The following is a 17,993-nucleotide window of genomic DNA, read 5'->3' as shown; positions in this document are numbered from 1 at the left end:
CTTCTCCCCCCTCCCCTTCTTCTTCTCCCCCCTCCCCTTCTTCTTCTCCCCCCTCCCCTTCTTCTTCTCCCCCCTCCCCTTCTTCTTCTCCCCCCTCCCCTTCTTCTTCTCCCCCCTCCCCTTCTTCTTCTCCCCCCTCCCCTTCTTCTTCTCCCCCCTCCCCTTCTTCTTCTCCCCCCTCCCCTTCTTCTTCTCCCCCCTCCCCTTCTTCTTCTCCCCCCTCCCCTTCTTCTTCTCCCCCCTCCCCTTCTTCTTCTCCCCCCTCCCCTTCTTCTTCTCCCCCCTCCCCTTCTTCTTCTCCCCCCTCCCCTTCTTCTTCTCCCCCTCCCCTTCTTCTTCTCCCCCCTCCCCTTCTTCTTCTCCCCCCTCCCCCTTCTTCTTCTCCCCCCTCCCCTTCTTCTTCTCCCCCCTCCCCTTCTTCTTCTCCCCCCTCCCCTTCTTCTTCTCCCCCCTCCCCTTCTTCTTCTCCCCCCTCCCCTTCTTCTTCTCCCCCCTCCCCTTCTTCTTCTCCCCCCCTCCCCTTCTTCTTCTCCCCCCTCCCCTTCTTCTTCTCCCCCCTCCCCTTCTTCTTCTCCCCCCTCCCCTTCTTCTTCTCCCCCCTCCCCTTCTTCTTCTCCCCCCTCCCCTTCTTCTTCTCCCCCCTCCCCTTCTTCTTCTCCCCCCTCCCCTTCTTCTTCTCCCCCCTCCCCTTCTTCTTCTCCCCCCTCCCCTTCTTCTTCTCCCCCCTCCCCTTCTTCTTCTCCCCTTTTTTTCCCCCTTCCTTCCCCCCCCCCATGTTTACAGCAGATATTTAAAGGTTTGGCCTCAAAGTGCTGTGTCCAGCTGTCAGACACTACAATTGTAAATAAAGTGTATATTTTGAAAAATAAAAAACCTTGGGGAAAAAACCCAACAAAGGCTCTGGCAAATACAAGCTCCCTTGGGGCTGGGAGGTTTAGATCGGGGTGAGGTTGGGGTTAGCCTCTTCTGCCTTGTCTCAGGGGCTAAAAGGAGAAGAAATGGCCTGAAACTGTGCCAGGGGAGGAGAATAGAATAGAATAGAATAGAATAGAATAGAATAAACCAGGCTGGAAGAGACCTTCAAGATCATCAAGTCCAACCTATCATCCAACACCACCTAATCAACTCAACCATGCAACCAAGCACCCTGTCAAGCCTTGCCCTGAACACCCCCAGCGACAGCGACCCCACCACCTCCTCAGGCAGCCCATTCCAGTGGGCAATCACTCTCTCTGTGTAAAACTTCCTCCTAACCTCCAGCCTCAACCTCCCCTGGCGCAGCCTGAGACTGTGTCCTCTTGTTCTGGTACTGGTTGCCTGGGAGAAGAGACCAACCTCTGCCTCACTACAACCTCCCTTCAGGTAGTTGTAGAGAGCAAGAAGGTCACCCCTGAGTCTCCTCTTCTCCAGGCTAAGCAACCCCAGCTCCCTCAGCCTCTCCTCACAGGGCTGTGCTCCAAGCCCCTCACCAACCTTGTTGCCCTTCTCTGGACACCTTCCAGCAGCTCAACCTCCTTCCTAAACTGAGGGCCCCAGAACTGGACACAGGACTCAAGGTGTGGCCTAAGCAGTGCAGTGTACAGGGGCACAATGACCTCCCTGCTCCTGCTGGCCACACTCTGCCTGATGCAGGCCAGGCTGCCCTTGGCCCTCTTGGCTGCCTGGGCACACTGCTGGCTCATGTTCAGCCTACCATCAACCAGCACCCCCAGGTCCCTTTCCACCTGACTGCTCTCCAGCCACTCCATCTCCATCCATAGGTCGCAGATGAGGGAAAATTTCTTTGCTGAAAGAGTGGCCAGGGATGGGCAGAGGCTGCCCAGGGAGGTGGTGGAGTCCCCATGCCTGGAGGTGCTTCAAGAACCCTGTGGCCGTGGCACTTGGGGCCATGGTTGGATGGCCACCGTGGGGTTGGGTTGAGGGTTGGACTGGACGATCTCAGAGGGGTCCATGAAGGGTGGAAGGTGGGAGAGCTCACCCTGCAGCATCCTGGCAGCGCTGGGCCCAGCCCTGGCACCAGGTAGGACCCCAGCACTGCCAGGGAAGCTGATGCTTGCCCGGGGTCTCCCCAAAACGCAGGAGGTGGGGGTTGGCTCACCAAGAGCTCACACACCTCCCAGTTTCACTTTGCTAAGGGGTGATGCATCAGGACTCGTGGGCAGCTTTGGCAACCCAAACAATTCTGTGCTTCTGTGCTCCCATGTTCTCCCTTCCCAGGTGCTGACAGCCCTGCTGGTGACCTCATGGTCAGCGCTCTGGACAACCTGTGCTGACGAAAGCTGTGCCCTCAGCCACAGCAGCGGTGGTGAGGGAGAAGTTCCCTGCAGAGGGGAAGCCCAGCAACCCTGCATGACCCTCATGGGCTCTCTGTAAGCAGAAGCTGGCTGAGGCCACTGCTCATTTCTCCCAAGTTGGGCAACGGTGTCACGTCCTGCCCCGGGCTTCCCCTGAGCCCCATGACGAAGCCACCTGCGAGGCTTCCTGAGCTTGTGCCACAGCTCAAGCATCACCTCCGGCTCTGGTGCTTGCAGCCTGGTTCCTAGAATGCTGGGAGGCCACAAAATCCCAGCATGGTGGGAGGGTTTAGCAGTGACCTCTGGAGAGAAGCCACTCCAACCCCCTTGCTAAAGCAGGGCACCCACAGCAGCTTGCCCTGGAGCACAACATCCAGCTGGGGCTGGAATCTCCCTAGAGAGGGAGACTCCCCAACCTCTCTGGGCAGCCTGCTCCAGGGCTCCAGCACCCACATTGCAAAGAGCTTTATCTTTGTGTTCCAAGGGTCCTGCAGAGGTGGGGAGGTAGGTCCCAAAAGACCCTCGTGGGGATGGGTGTGCTCAGAAAGATCCTCCTGCTGAGTGCGAGCTGATCTCCAAGGTGTTGCAGTGTCCTGGGCAAGCCTTGGCACAGCTGGTGGCACAGTGGGAGTGGTTTGGGATGCTCACAATAACAGCAAGTTCAACACGGGGGGTGGGAAGGTCGGGGGGGGTGTGTGGGGGGGAAAGTCCCACCTCATCCCCTTTTGCCTGATGTGCTTCCTTTGGGCAATCCCTTCTTCCAGCAGGGAAAGCCCAGCACAGGAGGACTCAGTCTGCTTAGCCCCTTCCTCTGCCACCCTGAGCAGCTTTTCCGGAAGCAGGGAGCCAGGGTGGTGTGGGAAGACAGGGGGGAGCGAAGGGGGGTGGTGGGGGGGGTTGCACAATGCCCCTTCCGCTGCCGGCAGCAGCAGCAGCAGCGGCTGCCGCAAGCCCTCTATAAACCCGCACCGCTGCCGCCCTGCCCCTCCAGTCCGCCCAGGCAGCCGAGGAGGAGGCGAGCAGAGCACGACCAGGTAAACCCAACTGGTTTTCTTCCTGGGAGGCTGCTGGAGCCCTGGAGCAGGCTGCCCAGAGAGGTTGTGGAGTCTCCTTCACTGGAGGGCTTCCAACCCCTCCCCCCTGGCCACTGTGACCCTTGGGCAAGCTGCTGTGGGTGCCACTGCTTTAGCAGCGGGGTTGGACTGGGTGATCTGCCCTCAACGTGCTGGGGTTTCTCTTAGCAAGTGGATGAGCTGCTTCTTCGGGAGCTGTGGTGGAGAGAGCCTGAAGAGGAAGGGAGAGTGACAGCAGCTTCATTTTGGGTGCCTTTCTGCCTGGTTCCCAGCTGTGGAGCTCTTAACACTGGCTGCGTCGATGGTGGGGGTGGGTGGCTGCTGCTGTTGTACCAGGGGCAACCTGCTGCCTGGATATGGGCTGGGGAGCTGGGACCAGTCCCTGCAGGGACGCTGAGCACAGGGAAAGGGTTTGGTTCAAAATCTGAAGTGGGCAACACAGGGAGAAAATAAGGAGAAGCTGAGGACACCAGGGCTGTGATGGTGGGGAAGGTCTTATTAGAGGGGGGACAGCAGGGAGAGGAGTTGGCTACAGATCTTTATGGTCAAATTATAGGCTCTGAGGGCAGGACCCCAGGGTGGTGTGAGGGCAGTGTTGGGCATGTTGCTTGAGGGATGCTCCTTGGGTCATTGCTGACCTGGAAGATGCTCTTGGGGTCATGGCTGACCTGGGAGATGCTGCTTGGGTCGTGGCTGACCTGGGGGGTGCTGTTTGGGTTGTTGCTGACCTGGAAGATGCTCTTGGGGTCATGGCTGACCTGGGAGATGCTGCTTGGGTCGTGGCTGACCTGGGGGATGCTGCTTGGGTCGTGGCTGACCTGGGGGATGCTGCTTGGGTCGTGCCTGACCTGGAAGATGCTGCTTGGGTCATGGCTGACCTGGGGAGTGCTGCTTGGGTCGTGCCTGACCTGGGGGATGCTGCTTGGGTTGTTGCTGACCTGGAAGATGCTGCTTAGGTTGTTGCTGATCTGGAGGATGCTGCTTGGGTCATGGCTGACCTGGGGGATGCTGCTTGGGTTGTTGCTGACCTGGAAGATGCTGCTTAGGTTGTTGCTGATCTGGAGGATGCTGCTTGGGTCATGGCTGACCTGGGGGATGCTGCTTGGGTCATGGCTGACCTGGGGGATGCTGCTTGGGTTGTTGCTGACCTGGAAGATGCTGCTTGGGTTGTTGCTGACCTAGGAGATGCTGCTTGGGTCGTGGCTGACCTGGAAGATGCTGCTTGGGTCGTTGCTGACCTAGGAGATGCTGCTTGGGTCGTGGCTGACCTGGGGGATGCTGCTTGGGTCATGGCTGACCTGGGGGATGCTGCTTGGGTCATGGCTGACCTGGGGGATGCTGCTTGGGTCGTGCCTGACCTGGGGGATGCTGCTTGGGTCGTGGCTGACCTGGGGGATGCTGCTTGGGTCGTGCCTGACCTGGGGGATGCTGCTTGGGTCATGGCTGACCTGGGGGATGCTGCTTGGGTCGTGCCTGACCTGGGGGATGCTGTTTGGGTCGTGGCTGATCTGGGGGATGCTGCTTGGGTTGTTGCTGACCTGGTGGATGCTCCTTGGGTCATTGCTGACCTGGGGGAAGCTGCTTGGGTTGTTGCTGATCTGGAAGATGCTCTCAGGAGATGCTGACTTGGGAGATGCTCCCCAGGCCACTGCTGACCTGGGAGATGTTCTTTGGGTCATTGTTGGCCTGGGAGATGCTCCCTGGGCCACTGTTGACCTGGAAGATGCTCTTTGGGTCATTGCTAACATGGGGGGACATTCCTTGGGTCATCACTGCCCCTACTGATCCATGTAGAAGCTGCTCCCAGGGCTCTGACCAAGGGGCTGGAGGAGACCTGCAGGGTCTGGTGCTATGTTAAGATTATTCCTCAGGGTGGAAGAGCTGCATCTGGCTGACCTGTGAGTAGTGCCTGAAGCTCACCTCCCCCAGCCCACACCCCCGAGGCTGAGCCCTCTGCTGCAAGCATGGAGATCGTGGAGAGGGTCTTCTCTGTGGCCCAGGCCATCCATGCCCAGCTGGAGCAGGTGAAGTGCTGCAAGCACCAGTGCCAGCGCCTCGTGGAGCGCATCCAGGTCCTGCTGGAGCCCGTCAGGATCCTCAGGGCGCAGCCGCAAAAGCACATCTCCCACCACGAAGAGGAACTGCTGTGGAAGCTGCTGCAGGCACTGGGGGAAGCCCAGAAGCTGGTGATGAAATACAGCCAGAGCAGCTGGATCCAGAAGTTCCTGAGAGCTCGCAGCGCCGTCGAGGAGTTCGTCTGGGTGAACGAGAGCCTGGGGGACATCGCCCAGGGGCTCTCCCTCCTGCTGCAGGCCGAGCAGAAGAAGGCTTTCCTGGAGGCTTTCCAGGCAAAGACCTGTCGCAGGCAGGATGCTGAGGACCTGAGGGATGACAGGGCCTTCTTGGACCAGGTGATTGCAAGTAAGTGTGCAGGTACCAAGCCCTCTTTGCCTGAGAGCAGCTGTTGGCACCTCCTCCCCGCTGCTGCCCAGCTTTGGCTTGGTGGCCGCGGCCAAGGAAAGCCGAGCAGCTGGGTCCTGCACGTTCATCCAGCAGCCTCAGCTCTGTGTCTTCCTCTCCCCAGGTACTGAGGAGCCTGAAGATGTGGCCAGGGAGATCCACACCAGCAGGCAATGTATGGAGAGCAAGGTAGACTGGATGCAGAGCGAGCTGAACAAAATCGTGCGGGTGATGGAGAGTAAGTAGGACATCACACCTCCAGGCGCCCTGTGCTCCGTGGCCTTCCCCTCTGACCCCTGCCTAACCTGGCCTTGTTCTCTTGGTGCATGGTGGGAGCAGGCCTTCCCCTCTGACCCCTGCCTAACCTGGCCTTGTTCTCTTGGTGCATGGTGGGAGCAGGCCTGAAGAAGGTCAACGTTGGGAAAAGAGAAGATATCACCGAGATCCAGCGGGACCACCTCACCTTCTACAGGCACCTGCAGGCCACTGACACCTATGACCTCTACGAGGGAGAGTACCTCAAGTACCCTGTGGCCATCCAAACCTTCAAGAGGCCACTGACCACAGACCCTGTGTGAGTTACAGAATCACAGAATCAGCCAGGTCAGAAAAGACCTCAGAGATCATCAAGTCCAACCCATTGCCTAATACCTAACACCTCCTGACAACCCAACCATGGCTCCAAGTGCCACATCCAAGCCTTTTATGAACACCTCCAGGGATGGGGACTCCACCACCTCCCTGGGCAGCACATCCCAAGGGCCAATTACTCTTTCTGGGAAGAACTTTCTCCTCACCTCCAGTCTAAACTTCCCCTGGGGCAGCTTGAGACTGTCCCCTTGTTCTGGTGCTGGGTGCCTGAGAGAAGAGCCCAACCCCCAGCTGGCTACAGCCTCCCTTCAGGAAGCTGTAGAGAGCGATAAGGTCTCCCCTGAGCCTCCTCTTCTCCAGGCTAAGCAACCCCAGCTCCCTCAGCCTCTCCTCATGGGGCTTGTGCTCAAGACCCAGCATTACAGAGTCTTAGAGTCCCACTTAGAGCAGCAGTCCTGGAAGCCCTTAGGAGATGAAGCAGTTAACACAAGTCTCGAGCATATCCCTTGCAGCATCCCCACACCAAACCTCTTGCCTGAAGAAGCAGCTAACTACCAGAAAGCAGAAGTCCCTGACCAAAGCCCTAACTGAAGATCCCTAACCAAAGCTAACTGCTGCAGAGAGTGGCTGTTTGTATAGTCATTGTTTTCAATCCCTTAACCAGCAAAATCCAACCACATACATCAGCTAAAAATCTTTTCCCAAGGAGAGGTGGCAGCAGGTCAAGGAGGTGGCTGCTTCTGCAGGTTCCAACCCAAGGGTGCCAGCGTGAGGATGTTGTTCTTGGCACCCATGGAATGTGATTGTTTTGCTCTGTGCAGCTAAGGGATTGGTCAGCTAAGGAACCCTGCACTCTGCAGGCAGGCAGCAGCTGCCCTCGGTGCAGTGGCTGCAAGATTCATCACTGACCCCAGGGATCTGATTGACAGCTGGCTGAACAGGAGCCAGCAATGTGCCCAGGGGGCCAAGAAGGCCAAGGGCATCCTGGCCTGCATCAGGAAGAGTGTGGCCAGCAGGAGCAGGGAGGTCATTGTGCCCTGTGCTCAGCACTGATTAAGCCACACCTTGAGTCCTGTGTCCAGTTCTGGGCCCCTCAGTTTAAGAAGGACATTGAGAGACTTGAAGGTGTCCAGAGAAGGACAGCAAGGCTGGGGAGAGGTCTGGAGCACAGCCCTGTGAGGAGAGGCTGAGGGAGCTGGGGTTGCTTAGCCTGGAGAAGAGGAGGCTCAGGGGAGACCTTTTTGCTCTCTCCAACTCCCTGAAGGGAGGTTGGAGCCAGGTGGGGGTTGGGCTTTTCTCCCAGGCAGCCAGCCCCAGAACAAGAGGACACAGTCTCAAGCTGTGCCAGGGGAGGTTCAGGATATTAGGAAGAAGTTCTTCATAGAAAAGGTGATTGGCCCTTGGGATGTGCTGCCCAGGGAGGTGGTGGAGTCCCCATCCCTGGAGGTGTTTGAGAGGGGATTGGATGTGGCACCGGGTGCCATGGTTTAGCAGTCAGGAGGTGCTGGGTGCCAGGTTGGACTTGATGATCCTTGAGGTCTTTTCCAACCTTAGTGATTCTATGATTCTATGATCTCACCATGCTGTCCCTTTCTGCAGGAAGGTGAGGGACATCTTTGTGAAGGAGATCCAGACCCTGAAGAAGTTTGAGTCTCCCAACATCCTGCGCATGTACGGGATCTGCATCGAGGAGAAAGGTAGAGGCTGGCGCCTTAACCCTCCCCTGCCTGGCCCCGCTGCTGCCTGGTGGCAGATGGTTTGTTGTGGTCCCCTCCCAAGGCAGGGAGCTCAGGGTCTCTCCTTGCAGATGGGAGCCCCTGCTTCTCCATCGTCATGGAGTACTGCAAGCACGGGACGCTGCGGGATGTGCTGAGCGAGCAGCCTCAGCTCTCCTGGGAGATCCGCATCCGCATGGCCCTGGGGGCTGCCAGAGGTCTCTACAGGTGAGCTCCTGCACCATTTGGTGGGTAGGTCCCCCTGAAGAGCCATGCCTGGCTTCCTGCTGTCTCTCAGCAAGCAGTGGTACCCCGTTAGACACCAACCTCAGGAGGCTGGTGAAGAGGCAGGGGGTGGGTGTGGATGCAGTAGCAGCCATCACCCCTGCGCACTGGCCCCGACGTCTGGATTCGAGCCTGCAAAGCCCTAGAAGGGAGAAGCCTCCTTCCCCAACACCCATAGGGCAGCTTCAGGAGCACCCTTCAGCACAGCCAGTTGTCCTTAGAATCATAGAATTGTCAGGGTTGGAAGGGACCTCAAGCATCATCCAGTTCCAACCCCCCTCCATGGGCAGGGGCACCTCACACTAGAGCAGGTTGCTCACAGCCACATCCAGCCTGGCTGCAAACACCTCCAAGAATGGGGCTTCTACCACCTCCCTGGGCAACCTGTCCACCAGGACAGGCAGAGAGCTGCTGGCTCCTCCAGGTGCATGTCAGACCATCCCCTACCAAGCAGAAAGGAGCCCTGAGGTGGGAATGGGTCCACCACCAGCATGGGCTGCCCTTGGTCCTGTCCAGGTTGCACCAGACGGAGGAGAAGTCCCGACTCCACGGCTGCATCTGCAGTAGCAAGTTCCTGGTGGCTGGGGATTACTGTGTGAAGGTAAGGGCCATGCTTGGAGAAGCTTTGGGGAGCTTTGCATGTTGTTTGGGAATGATCACAAAATCTCAGCAGGGTGGGGGTTGGATGAGACCTCTGGAGATCATCTAGTTCAACCCACTGCTACAGCAGGGGCATGTCTGGTCGTCCAGAATCATCTCCAGGTGGGTTTGGAATCTCTCCTGAGAAAGAAACTTGATTGTGATGATCCAGAATAAAACCTGGGGTAGAGCTGTCTCCCCTGACACCTTAGACACCCCTTGGGCCACCTGGATCATCAGCAAAGTGAGCTTTTCTGAGCCACCACCCCGGGATGAGCTAAAGCTGGGGCAACTCACCTGCCTCCACCTGTGGTTTCTCTTCCAGAAGAGGCCACATGCCAGGCAGCACACCAGCTTTTGCAGCCCTGGGCACCTGGCTCTGGTTTCTCCATCCCAGGGCATTCCCCAGCCATGCCACAAGTCCCTTCAGGCTTTGTTCCTACCACTTCTTCCCTTTCCCTTTCTCTCAATCAGCTGTCAGGATTCGAGCTGTGTGAAACGGAGTCGTCCATCAAGAGGAGAGCCAAGAAGAACTGGAATCAAGTCTCTATGTTGGCTTACATTGCCCCTGAGAACCTGAATGACATCAACTGCCCCTACAAGAGGCCCTGTGAGATATACAGGTGTGTGTCCCTCCAGCAGAGAGGGCCATAAGCAGGCAGATCTCTGGGGGGGCAGCTGTTGAGCTCTGGGGGCAGGGCCAGGTTTAACTGGACACAGAAGGAGCCATTTGTGGCTGGCATAGCCCAACAGTCTCCCCCATTAGGACAACCTGCTGGCTGCATTAAGAAGAGTGTGGCCAGCAGGTCAAGGGAGGCCCTCCCCCCACTTCTCTATTCTGCCCTGGTGAGACCACATCTGGAGTACTGTGTCCAGTTCTGGGCTCCCCAGTTCAAGAGGGACAAGGAACAATTGGAGAGAGTCCAACAGAGGCTACAAGGGTGATGAAGGGACTGGAACTTCTGTCTGAGGAGGAAAGGCTGAGAGCCCTGGGGCTGTTTAGCCTCCAGAAGAGAAGGGTGAGAGGGGATCTTATCAATGTTTCCAATTGTCCTAAGAGTGGGTGTGAAGGAGATGGGTCCAGGCTCTTTTTGGTGGCAGGACAAGGGGCAATGGATTCAAACTGGAACCCAGGAAGCTCCATCTCAACATGAGGAAACATTTCTTTGCTGTGAGGGTGCTGGAGCCCTGGAGCAGGCTGCCCAGGGAGGTTGTGGAGTCTCCTGCTCTGGAGACTTTCAAGACCCATCTGTTCCTGTGTGGCCTGCCCTGGGTGATCCTGCTTTGGCAGGGTGGGGTTTAGTGATCTCTGGAGGCCCCTTCCAACCCCTACCATTCTACGATTCTATGAATGCTGAGACTCTTGCTTGTCTCTTTCCAGCTTTGGGATCGTGCTGTGGGAGATTGCAACCTCCAAAATCCCCTTTGAAGGTGAGACAGAAGCATCTGGTCCTCTGTGTAAAAGCCACACAGCCCAGTGCTGCTGTGATCTAGTGTTGGATGCTCCCTGCTCCTTCCTGGAGCATCCAGCAGCGTTTGAGTTGCAGTGGCAGTGCCTGGACAGCCTCACAGCTTCTCATGGGACTCTAAAGCATTCCAGCAGTGTGCTTAAAGCACAAACATGCAAGTCATTCCTGTCTCAGCTTAGATGATCCTCTGCACTGAAGCATAAACACATCTCCCTGCTCCACTGGAGCTCGACAGTGTCACGTCAAACATGGGAGGGTTCATTGCAGACACACTTCGGGCGGCTTCTGCGTGCCACAGGCTGCAGCAAAGCTCTGCACTGGGTTTCCTCCCCAGCACCCTCCCACAGAGGAGGAAAAGCTCCATCCTGACACTCCTGTTTGCACATCTTGCCTAGGCTGCACTACCCAGGAGATCATGGAGAAAATCTGTAACCACCAGTACCAGGCCCCTGTTGGGGATGATTGTCCTGAAGCCCTACGGAAAGTCATTGACCAGTGCCTAGCCTTTGACCCTTCCCAACGTCCTTCTGCTGAGGGTAAGTGTCCTGGACAGCTGCCCCACAGGTACCCCTCAACCAGCTGCTTCAGCACTCAGTTTCCTCTTTATTTTCCCTAAGAATTTGTCTGGCTTTGTGTTTTGGGATCCCTCCTGGATCTACTGTAGTAATGAGTCCCCCCAGCACTGGACCTCTCTTTCTGCTCAGGTGTGATGCTCTCATCTTTAGCCATGCCAACAAACACCAGGCTGTTCACCTGGCATCACATAAGAGTAGGATTTTTGCCTCAGAGAAGCACCCATCTGGGACCCAAGCAGTGTCAGGGTTAGTCCCTGCAGAGCCTGAAGCTGGAGGAGCAGCCACAAGAGTGCAGGAACATTTCTACCCTGGGCTTTGAGCATTAAATTGCAGTCTCAGCAACTGTTCCATGGCAGGGAAGATTTCACTGTCTCTGAAGTTGGTCTGGGTCTGATCCAGGTACATAACTGGTCCCCATCAGTGTGATCAGCAGGACAAGTGAAGTGATTCTGCCCCTCTGCTCTGCTCTCCTGAGACTCCACCTGGAGTATGGTGTCCAGTTCTGGTTTCTCCTGCACAAAAATGATGTGGAGCTGCTGGTGCAGGTCCAGAGGAAACCACCAAGAGGATCAGAGGGCTGGAGAAACTCCTCAATGGGGACAAGCTGAGGGAGTTGGGGCTGTTCAGCCTGGAGAAGAGAAGGCTCCAGGGAGACCTTAGAACAGCCTTCCAGAACCTGAAGGGGGCTACAGGAGAGCTGGGGAGGGACTTTTGACAAGGGCTGGGAGTGCCAGGATGAGAGACAATGGCTTTGAGCTGTAAGAGGGGAGATTGAGACTGGAGATGAGGAAGGAATTCTTGACAGTGAGGGTGGGGAGACACCGGCACAGGTTGCCCAGGGAGGTTGTGGAGGTGTTCAAGGCCAGGTTGGATGTGGGTTTGAGCAATCTGGGCTAGTGGGAGGTGCCCCTGCCCATGGCAGGGGGGGTGGAACTGGATGATCTTTAAGGTCTCTTCCAGCTGAAACCATTCTATGATTTAACAAAACGAGTAGGAAAAGACAGAGGAACTTTTCTGTCGAGCTTGAGGGCACAGAGGTTGTACCCTTCCCTCAGTTCACCTCTCCAGGGGAGGGGAAAGCTTCCTTCATTCTCATCCACCCCATCCCACTAGGCCAGTTTCCATTCAAGAGATGTGGAAAGTATGGTTGAGAAACCATTATGTGCTGTGCTCTGTGTGCCTCACTCAACCCTGGTGCAAGCAACCTCCCTGTCTGCAGGGGAAATGTTGTGGTAACACAGTCCTTGTCCTGTGCAGAGATCGTGGACTCGCTGGCAGACCTGGAGAAGAGGAGAAACCAAGGAAGCTAAGCCAGGAGAACAGGGATGTGTGACCCAAAGCAGCCAGGTGCCTTGGAGAGCAAGCCAGGGGAAAGCAGTGTGCCTGCCTGCCTGCCTGCCTTCCTCCTGCAGCTTGCCCCTCTTCCTCACCTCGAAGAGACTCATCAGGCAGTGCACCAGGCTTGTGCCCGTGTGCTGGAGACCTCCATGGAGCCTGCCTGGGGTCTCCTCAGAGGTGTGAGAGACTAAATCTTGTCTCTCCTGATGTGACTCAACAAAGATAAAATCACCTTTGCTGCTTGCCCAGACAATAGCTGATGTGTATTGGGCAGAAGCTCCGGAAGGTGCATAGATAAAGATTGCTCAGCAGACTGCAGCTGCCCTGGAAATAATGGGCAGAGGCAACTGCTAGCCATACTCTCTGGAATATGCATGTTCACCACCTGGACTCACACCTAAAAACTGTATTAAAGATCTGAGGAATTAGTGGCTTGGGAGAAGGAAAAGACCTGGAGAGTGCTGCTGAGAAGGAAAAGCCCGGAGCAGTGCTGCTCTGGGGAAAACCAGAGAGAACACCAGGAGAGGAAAAAAATGGCAGAGACATCACCAGGTAGCCTGGAAGAAGCAGACCAAGAGGAACGCTCTCTCTGTGTCCTAAGTTCTACCTGCTGCAACTCATGGAGCTGAAGAGGCTGCTCAGAGGACAGCACAGCCAACAGGGATGACATTTCCTCTATGCCAAAGCTGCAGCAGCCTTCCTCCACAGACTCAAACTGTCTTGGGGGGTGAGGGGTGTGGTAATATAATTCCTTTTAGGAAAGCTGTTGACTTGCTGGAAGGTGTCCAGAGAAGGGCAACAAGGCTGGGGAGAGGCCTTGAGCACAGCCCTGTGAGGAGAGGCTGAGGGAGCTGGGGTTGCTTAGCCTGGAGAAGAGGAGGCTCAGGGGAGACCTCATTGCCCTCTACAACTACCTGAAGGGTAGTTGTAGCCAGGTGGGGGTTGGTCTCTTCCCTCTAGCAAGCAGCACCAGAACAAGAGGACACAGTCTCAAGCTGTGCCAGGGGAGGTTTAGGCTGGAGGGGAGGAGAAAGTTCTTCCCAGAGTTGTTGGCCCTGGGGATGTGCTGCCCAGGGAGGTGGTGGAGTCCCCATCCCTGGAGGTGTTCAGGAAGAGCCTGGATGTGGTGCTTGGTGCCATGGTTTAATTGATTAGATGGTGTTGGGCGATAGGTTGGACTCATTGATCTCAAAGGTCTCTTCCAATCTGGTTAATATTCTATTCCATTCTATTCTATTCTAATCCATTCCTTTCCATTCCATTCTATTCCATTCCATTCCATTTCCTATTCTATTCTCTCTCCCTATTCTCCCTCTCACTCTATTCTTTCTTTCTCCTTCTGATCCATCCACTTTATTTGTGTAATAAATAGCCTCAGGGCTATCGATATTTTGGCCTCGTTTGTGCCTCTGATTTCATGACACGGCAATATTCAAAAGAACTCGGTCTCTTTCCCTCTCTGGACCGAGACAGGTGGCCCAGAGCATCCTGCCACAGGCTCCCAGGTGGCTCAAGGGGAGGCTGACAGCTGAAGGCGACCGGAGGGACAGGACACATAAGCTCCGAGTCCCTCCGCGTTCCGTCGGGGCACGGCGGACGCCGCCCGCATAGCCCCGCTCCCCCCGCCCCAGCTCCGCCGCCGTTTGAATCCCTCCGAGCTCCCGCTCTTTTGCCCCCGCCGGCGGCTTAACCAATGGCAACTCGCTACACCCTGCTTTCCCCGCCCTCTTGCGGCCGGCGAGGGTCAGCCAACCCAATCAGCCCGGCCCGCCCTATGACTCTCTGACCAATCAGAGCAGGCTCTGTCTTCCCGCCCCTTGCCCCATTCACCCTCCCTTCCGTTAGTCGGACGGACAGAGCGACTGACCAATGAAAAGGCGGAGAGGGCCCGGCTCCCCCAATAGAAGCGGGTGCAGCGATGTCAGCTGGCCAGTAGGGCGGCGGGGGCGGGGCGGCGCGGAGCTCGAGCAGAGCGGTTGGGCCTGCGGGCAGGTGAGCGGGGGGCGGCGGGGATGGCTCTACCCAGCCCGGAGTCCCCGCGGCGCGGCCGGGCTTCAGGTCATAGATGCCGGATGCCGCGACGGGGTGCGGGGTTCCGCCGCGGCCTGGATTCCGGGGTGGGGAGCGGCGGGCTCAGCCCCAGGGGCCTAGGGGCTGGGCCTGGCGGCTGGGGTGCGTGGAGCGCTGCGTCTGCCGGGGCGGGGAGTGTAACCCTTTGCGCCCTTTCTGTGGTGGTTGGAGCCGAGTTGAGATAGGCGAGCCGCGTAAAAAGCCAGAAATAAAACGCCGCGCTTCGGTTTAGGTCGTGTTTGGGGGGGGATGTTTGTTTTGTGTGTGGGTTAAAGCAGCCGTAGCGTCGTAACCTGGTGGAGCTGTGGGAGCGGGGCCTGCGTTCGCAGTTGGCGAGCGCTGCGGGGTCCCTTCCACCAGAGGAGGCTTGTGCTGCGTTCAGCCTCCCGCGCTCAGCTGCGGAGGCCTCCGCTGCTCGCACGCTGCGCTCCCTGACAGCACCCACGTGTGTCTCCCGTGGGCCCGAGGGGCTTGTTTGCGGAGCCCGTCCGCCCCTGGGCTCTTCCGGTGGCTGCCAGGGAGGCAGCTGGCTGGAGGCAGCGCTGGGCGCTGCCCCTCTGGGGGAGGCTCAGGTTTGATGGTAAAGCTGCCGGTTTTAACCGGTATTATTATTAGTGGGAAATACATCCTCTTCAGTATCTTTATTGATGATCTGGATGAGGGGATTGAGTTTGTCAGCAGTAAATTTGCAGATGACAGCAAGCTCAGGGCAGGAGTTGATCTGTTAGAGGGTAAGAGAGCTCTGCAGAGGGACCTTGCCAGGCTGGACAGATGGGCAGAGTCCAAGGGCATGAGATTTAACACATCCAGGTGCTGGGTTCTGCACATTGGCCACAACAACCCCATGCAGAGCTACAGGCTGGAGGCAGAGTGGCTGGAGAGCAGCCAGGCAGAAAGGAACCTGGGGGTGCTGGTTGATAGTAGGCTGAACACGAGCCAGCAGTGTGCCCAGGCGGCCTGTATCAGGAATAGTGTGGCTAGCAGGAGCAGGGAGGTCATTGTGCCCCTGTACTCAGCACTGGTTAGGCCACACCTTGAGTCCTGTGTCCAGTTCTGGGCTTCTCAGTTTAGGAAAGATGTTGAGTTGCTGGAAGGTGTCCAGAGAAGGGCAACAAAACTGGGGAGGGGTTTGGAGCACAGCCCTATGAGGAGAGGCTGAGGGAGCTGGGGTTGTTTAGCCTGGAGAGGAGGAGGCTCAGGGGAGACCTTCTTGCTGTCTACAACTCCCTGAAGGGAGGTTGCAGCCAGGTGGGGGTTGGTCTCTTCTCCCAGGCAAGCAGCACCAGAACAAGAGGACACAGTCTCAAGCTGTGCCAGGGGTGGTTTAGCCTGGATGTTAGGAAGAAGTTCTTCCCAGAAAGAGTGATTGGCCATTGGAATGTGCTGCCCAGGGAGGTGGTGGAGTCACCATCACTGGAAGTGTTTAAGAGGAGACTGGATGAGGCACTTTGTACCATTGTTTAGTTGATTATTAGATGGTGTTGGGTGATAGGTTGGACTCAATGATCTCTGAGGTCTTTTCCAACCTGGTTAATTCTATTCTATTCTATTCTACAGGGAGTTCATTAACCTGTGGTGGTGAGTGTCTGCAGTGTTTAAGCTTCAGTGTTGATTTGTGGGGAAGGGGAAGGGTCTCTTGTGCTTATTACAGGTGGCAGCTTTATCCTGGATGCCAGTTTTGTGCTAGACCAGCGGTGCTTGGTCGTGGGATATTCTCATAGCTCACCTGTGGGACTGTTCAGGGGGGAGGTGGCTTTTGACATCTCTTCTCAGCTTAATTTAGATTGGGTTGGTAACGAGGAGAAGCATTGGTAAATGATTCTTAACTTAGAGTTTCTGTAAAGGTCAATAAAACCTTGCAGGGGGAGATTCTTTTTACAAGAGCTTGTGGTGAGAGGTGGTGGAGTCCCCATCCCTGGAGGTGTTCAAGAGGGGATTGGACGTGGCACTTGGTGCCAATGGTTTAGCCATGAGGTCTGTGGTGCCAGGTTGGACTTGATCTTTGAGGTCTCTTTCCAACCTTGGTGATTCTGTGTGTGACAAGGGGGAATGGCTTTGAGCTTGAAGAGGGGAGATTGAGACTGGAGATGAGGAAGAAATTCTTGACAGTGAGGGTGGGGAGACACTGGCACAGGCTGCCCAGGGAGGTTGTGGATGTCCCCTCCCTGGTGGTGTTCAAGGCCAGGTTGGATGAGGCCTTGAGCGACCTGGGCTGGTAGGAGGAGTCCTAACCCCTCTGCCATGGGCAGGAACTGGATGCTGGAGCAGGGGCCTTGGACTGGTGATCTCCAGTGGTCCCTTCCAACCCCCACCATGCTGGGATTCTTTGTTGGGGAATATAAAGCACTTGCAGTGAGCTGCAGGTGAGGGTCACAGTGAACGGTTACCACAACGGCATTTTACTCCAAGCAACTTGAGAATAAACCCAGGGCAGTGAGAGGGCTGTGCTGCAGAGCTTCTCTTTGTGGGTGTTGGTGCAGTGCTGCTCACCATGGAGCATCTCTAGAGTGTTTCCAAATTGTTCTCCAAGATCCACGTGAATTTCCTGGCAAGTAGATGATGCCAGCAAGGAACCTTTGGCTTTCCACATCCACCCAAAGCCTCACTGAAGTGGATGTTGGGATGTGCCTTTGGTGCTAGCTGCTGCTGAACAAAAGGCTTTGAGTGCAGGGCTCTGGGATGGTGCTGCCTGTTCTGGGCACCTCAGGTACCTGTATTGACTTGGGGTGGTTTAGCTCTGCTGTGAAAGGATGAACTGTGTTCCGAGACTGAATTCAAAAGCCTTTTGTAGTCCCTGCCAGCTCCACCTGCTGCTTTCCACCGTCAGGCTTTGGAAGCAGGAGCACGCTTGCAACTGAAGACTGATGGACTTTTCTCTTTAACTCTCTGCAGAAATGGCCGAAGAAGAGATGGAAGTTGATCTCCAACCCGTGGCTGGTTACTCCGCAGAGAACCCCGGGAGGCTTCCCCCGGAGCCCTCTGGTCCGGCGTCGCTGTCGTCCCACGCCCCAGCGCTAGGGGAAGGAGGAGGCGGCCGCCTGGCCGTGCTCCCTGCTGCTGACGCTGTTGGCGCACCGAGTGCTGGTGCAAGCGGGGAAGCTGCCGCTGGGCCTGCCTCCCGGCCGGCCCCTGCTGCTCGCCATGGCCTGCAGAGGCTGCAAGGGGCCTCGGAGCCCCCTCGACCTGTGCCGCAGGCCATGCAGCGCCCGCGGGTCAGGAGAGTTCGTGGGCAGCAGAGGATTGGAGGCTCCCAGAGGACAGTCAGCACCAGGTAAAGCAGAGATGGGCCTGAACTGCGCTCCTGTCCCCTCTGTTACCAGTTTGGAACTGGCTGGCTCACTCTGGGCTGTGGCCACGTTCTGGGCGGCTCACATGCCCTTTAAGCTTGGTGGCACAGCACACTGATCTCTGCTGGCAGGGTGTTTGCTCTGGTGAAGTGAGTCCCCTCACTTAGTCTGGAAGAGAGAAGACTGAGAGGAGCTCT

At 56.8% G+C, this 17,993-nt stretch overlaps 2 protein-coding genes across 2 annotated transcripts in view; both read left to right on the top strand.

Annotated features, from left to right (window-relative positions):
• Positions 1-5,331: 5,331 nt before the first annotated feature.
• MLKL (mixed lineage kinase domain like pseudokinase) lies at positions 5,332-12,492 on the top strand. Its single transcript, XM_009905895.2, has 10 exons — positions 5,332-5,788; positions 5,952-6,065; positions 6,227-6,401; positions 8,018-8,115; positions 8,226-8,361; positions 8,935-9,019; positions 9,532-9,680; positions 10,439-10,488; positions 10,922-11,062; positions 12,359-12,492. The coding sequence occupies exons 1-10, from the start codon at positions 5,332-5,334 to the stop codon at positions 12,409-12,411; spliced, it is 1,458 nt and encodes a 485-aa protein (XP_009904197.2). The 3' UTR covers positions 12,412-12,492.
• Positions 12,493-17,403: 4,911 nt separating this feature from the next.
• The window catches only part of RFWD3 (ring finger and WD repeat domain 3), a 40,857-nt gene continuing 40,267 nt past the window's right edge, over positions 17,404-17,993 (top strand). Inside the window, exon 1 of the mRNA XM_009905887.2 lies at positions 17,404-17,780. Within this exon, the coding sequence (XP_009904189.2) occupies positions 17,404-17,780 (377 nt within the window). The remainder of the gene's footprint in view (positions 17,781-17,993) is intronic.

Source organism: Dryobates pubescens, chromosome 19 (genome assembly GCF_014839835.1).
Source record: "Dryobates pubescens isolate bDryPub1 chromosome 19, bDryPub1.pri, whole genome shotgun sequence".
In the NCBI taxonomy this organism is placed as follows: domain Eukaryota; kingdom Metazoa; phylum Chordata; class Aves; order Piciformes; family Picidae; genus Dryobates; species Dryobates pubescens.
This window is presented reverse-complemented; position numbering and strand designations above follow the sequence as displayed.

Coding starts and splice junctions, on each gene's coding strand:
- MLKL (XM_009905895.2), top strand. CDS start 5,332: ATGGAGATCGTGGAGAGGGTCTTCTCTGTGGCCCAGGCCATCCATGCC. Junction 8,116..8,225: donor GATCTGCATCGAGGAGAAAG/GTAGAGGCTGGC, acceptor CTCTCCTTGCAG/ATGGGAGCCCCTGCTTCTCC. Junction 9,681..10,438: donor AGGCCCTGTGAGATATACAG/GTGTGTGTCCCT, acceptor GTCTCTTTCCAG/CTTTGGGATCGTGCTGTGGG.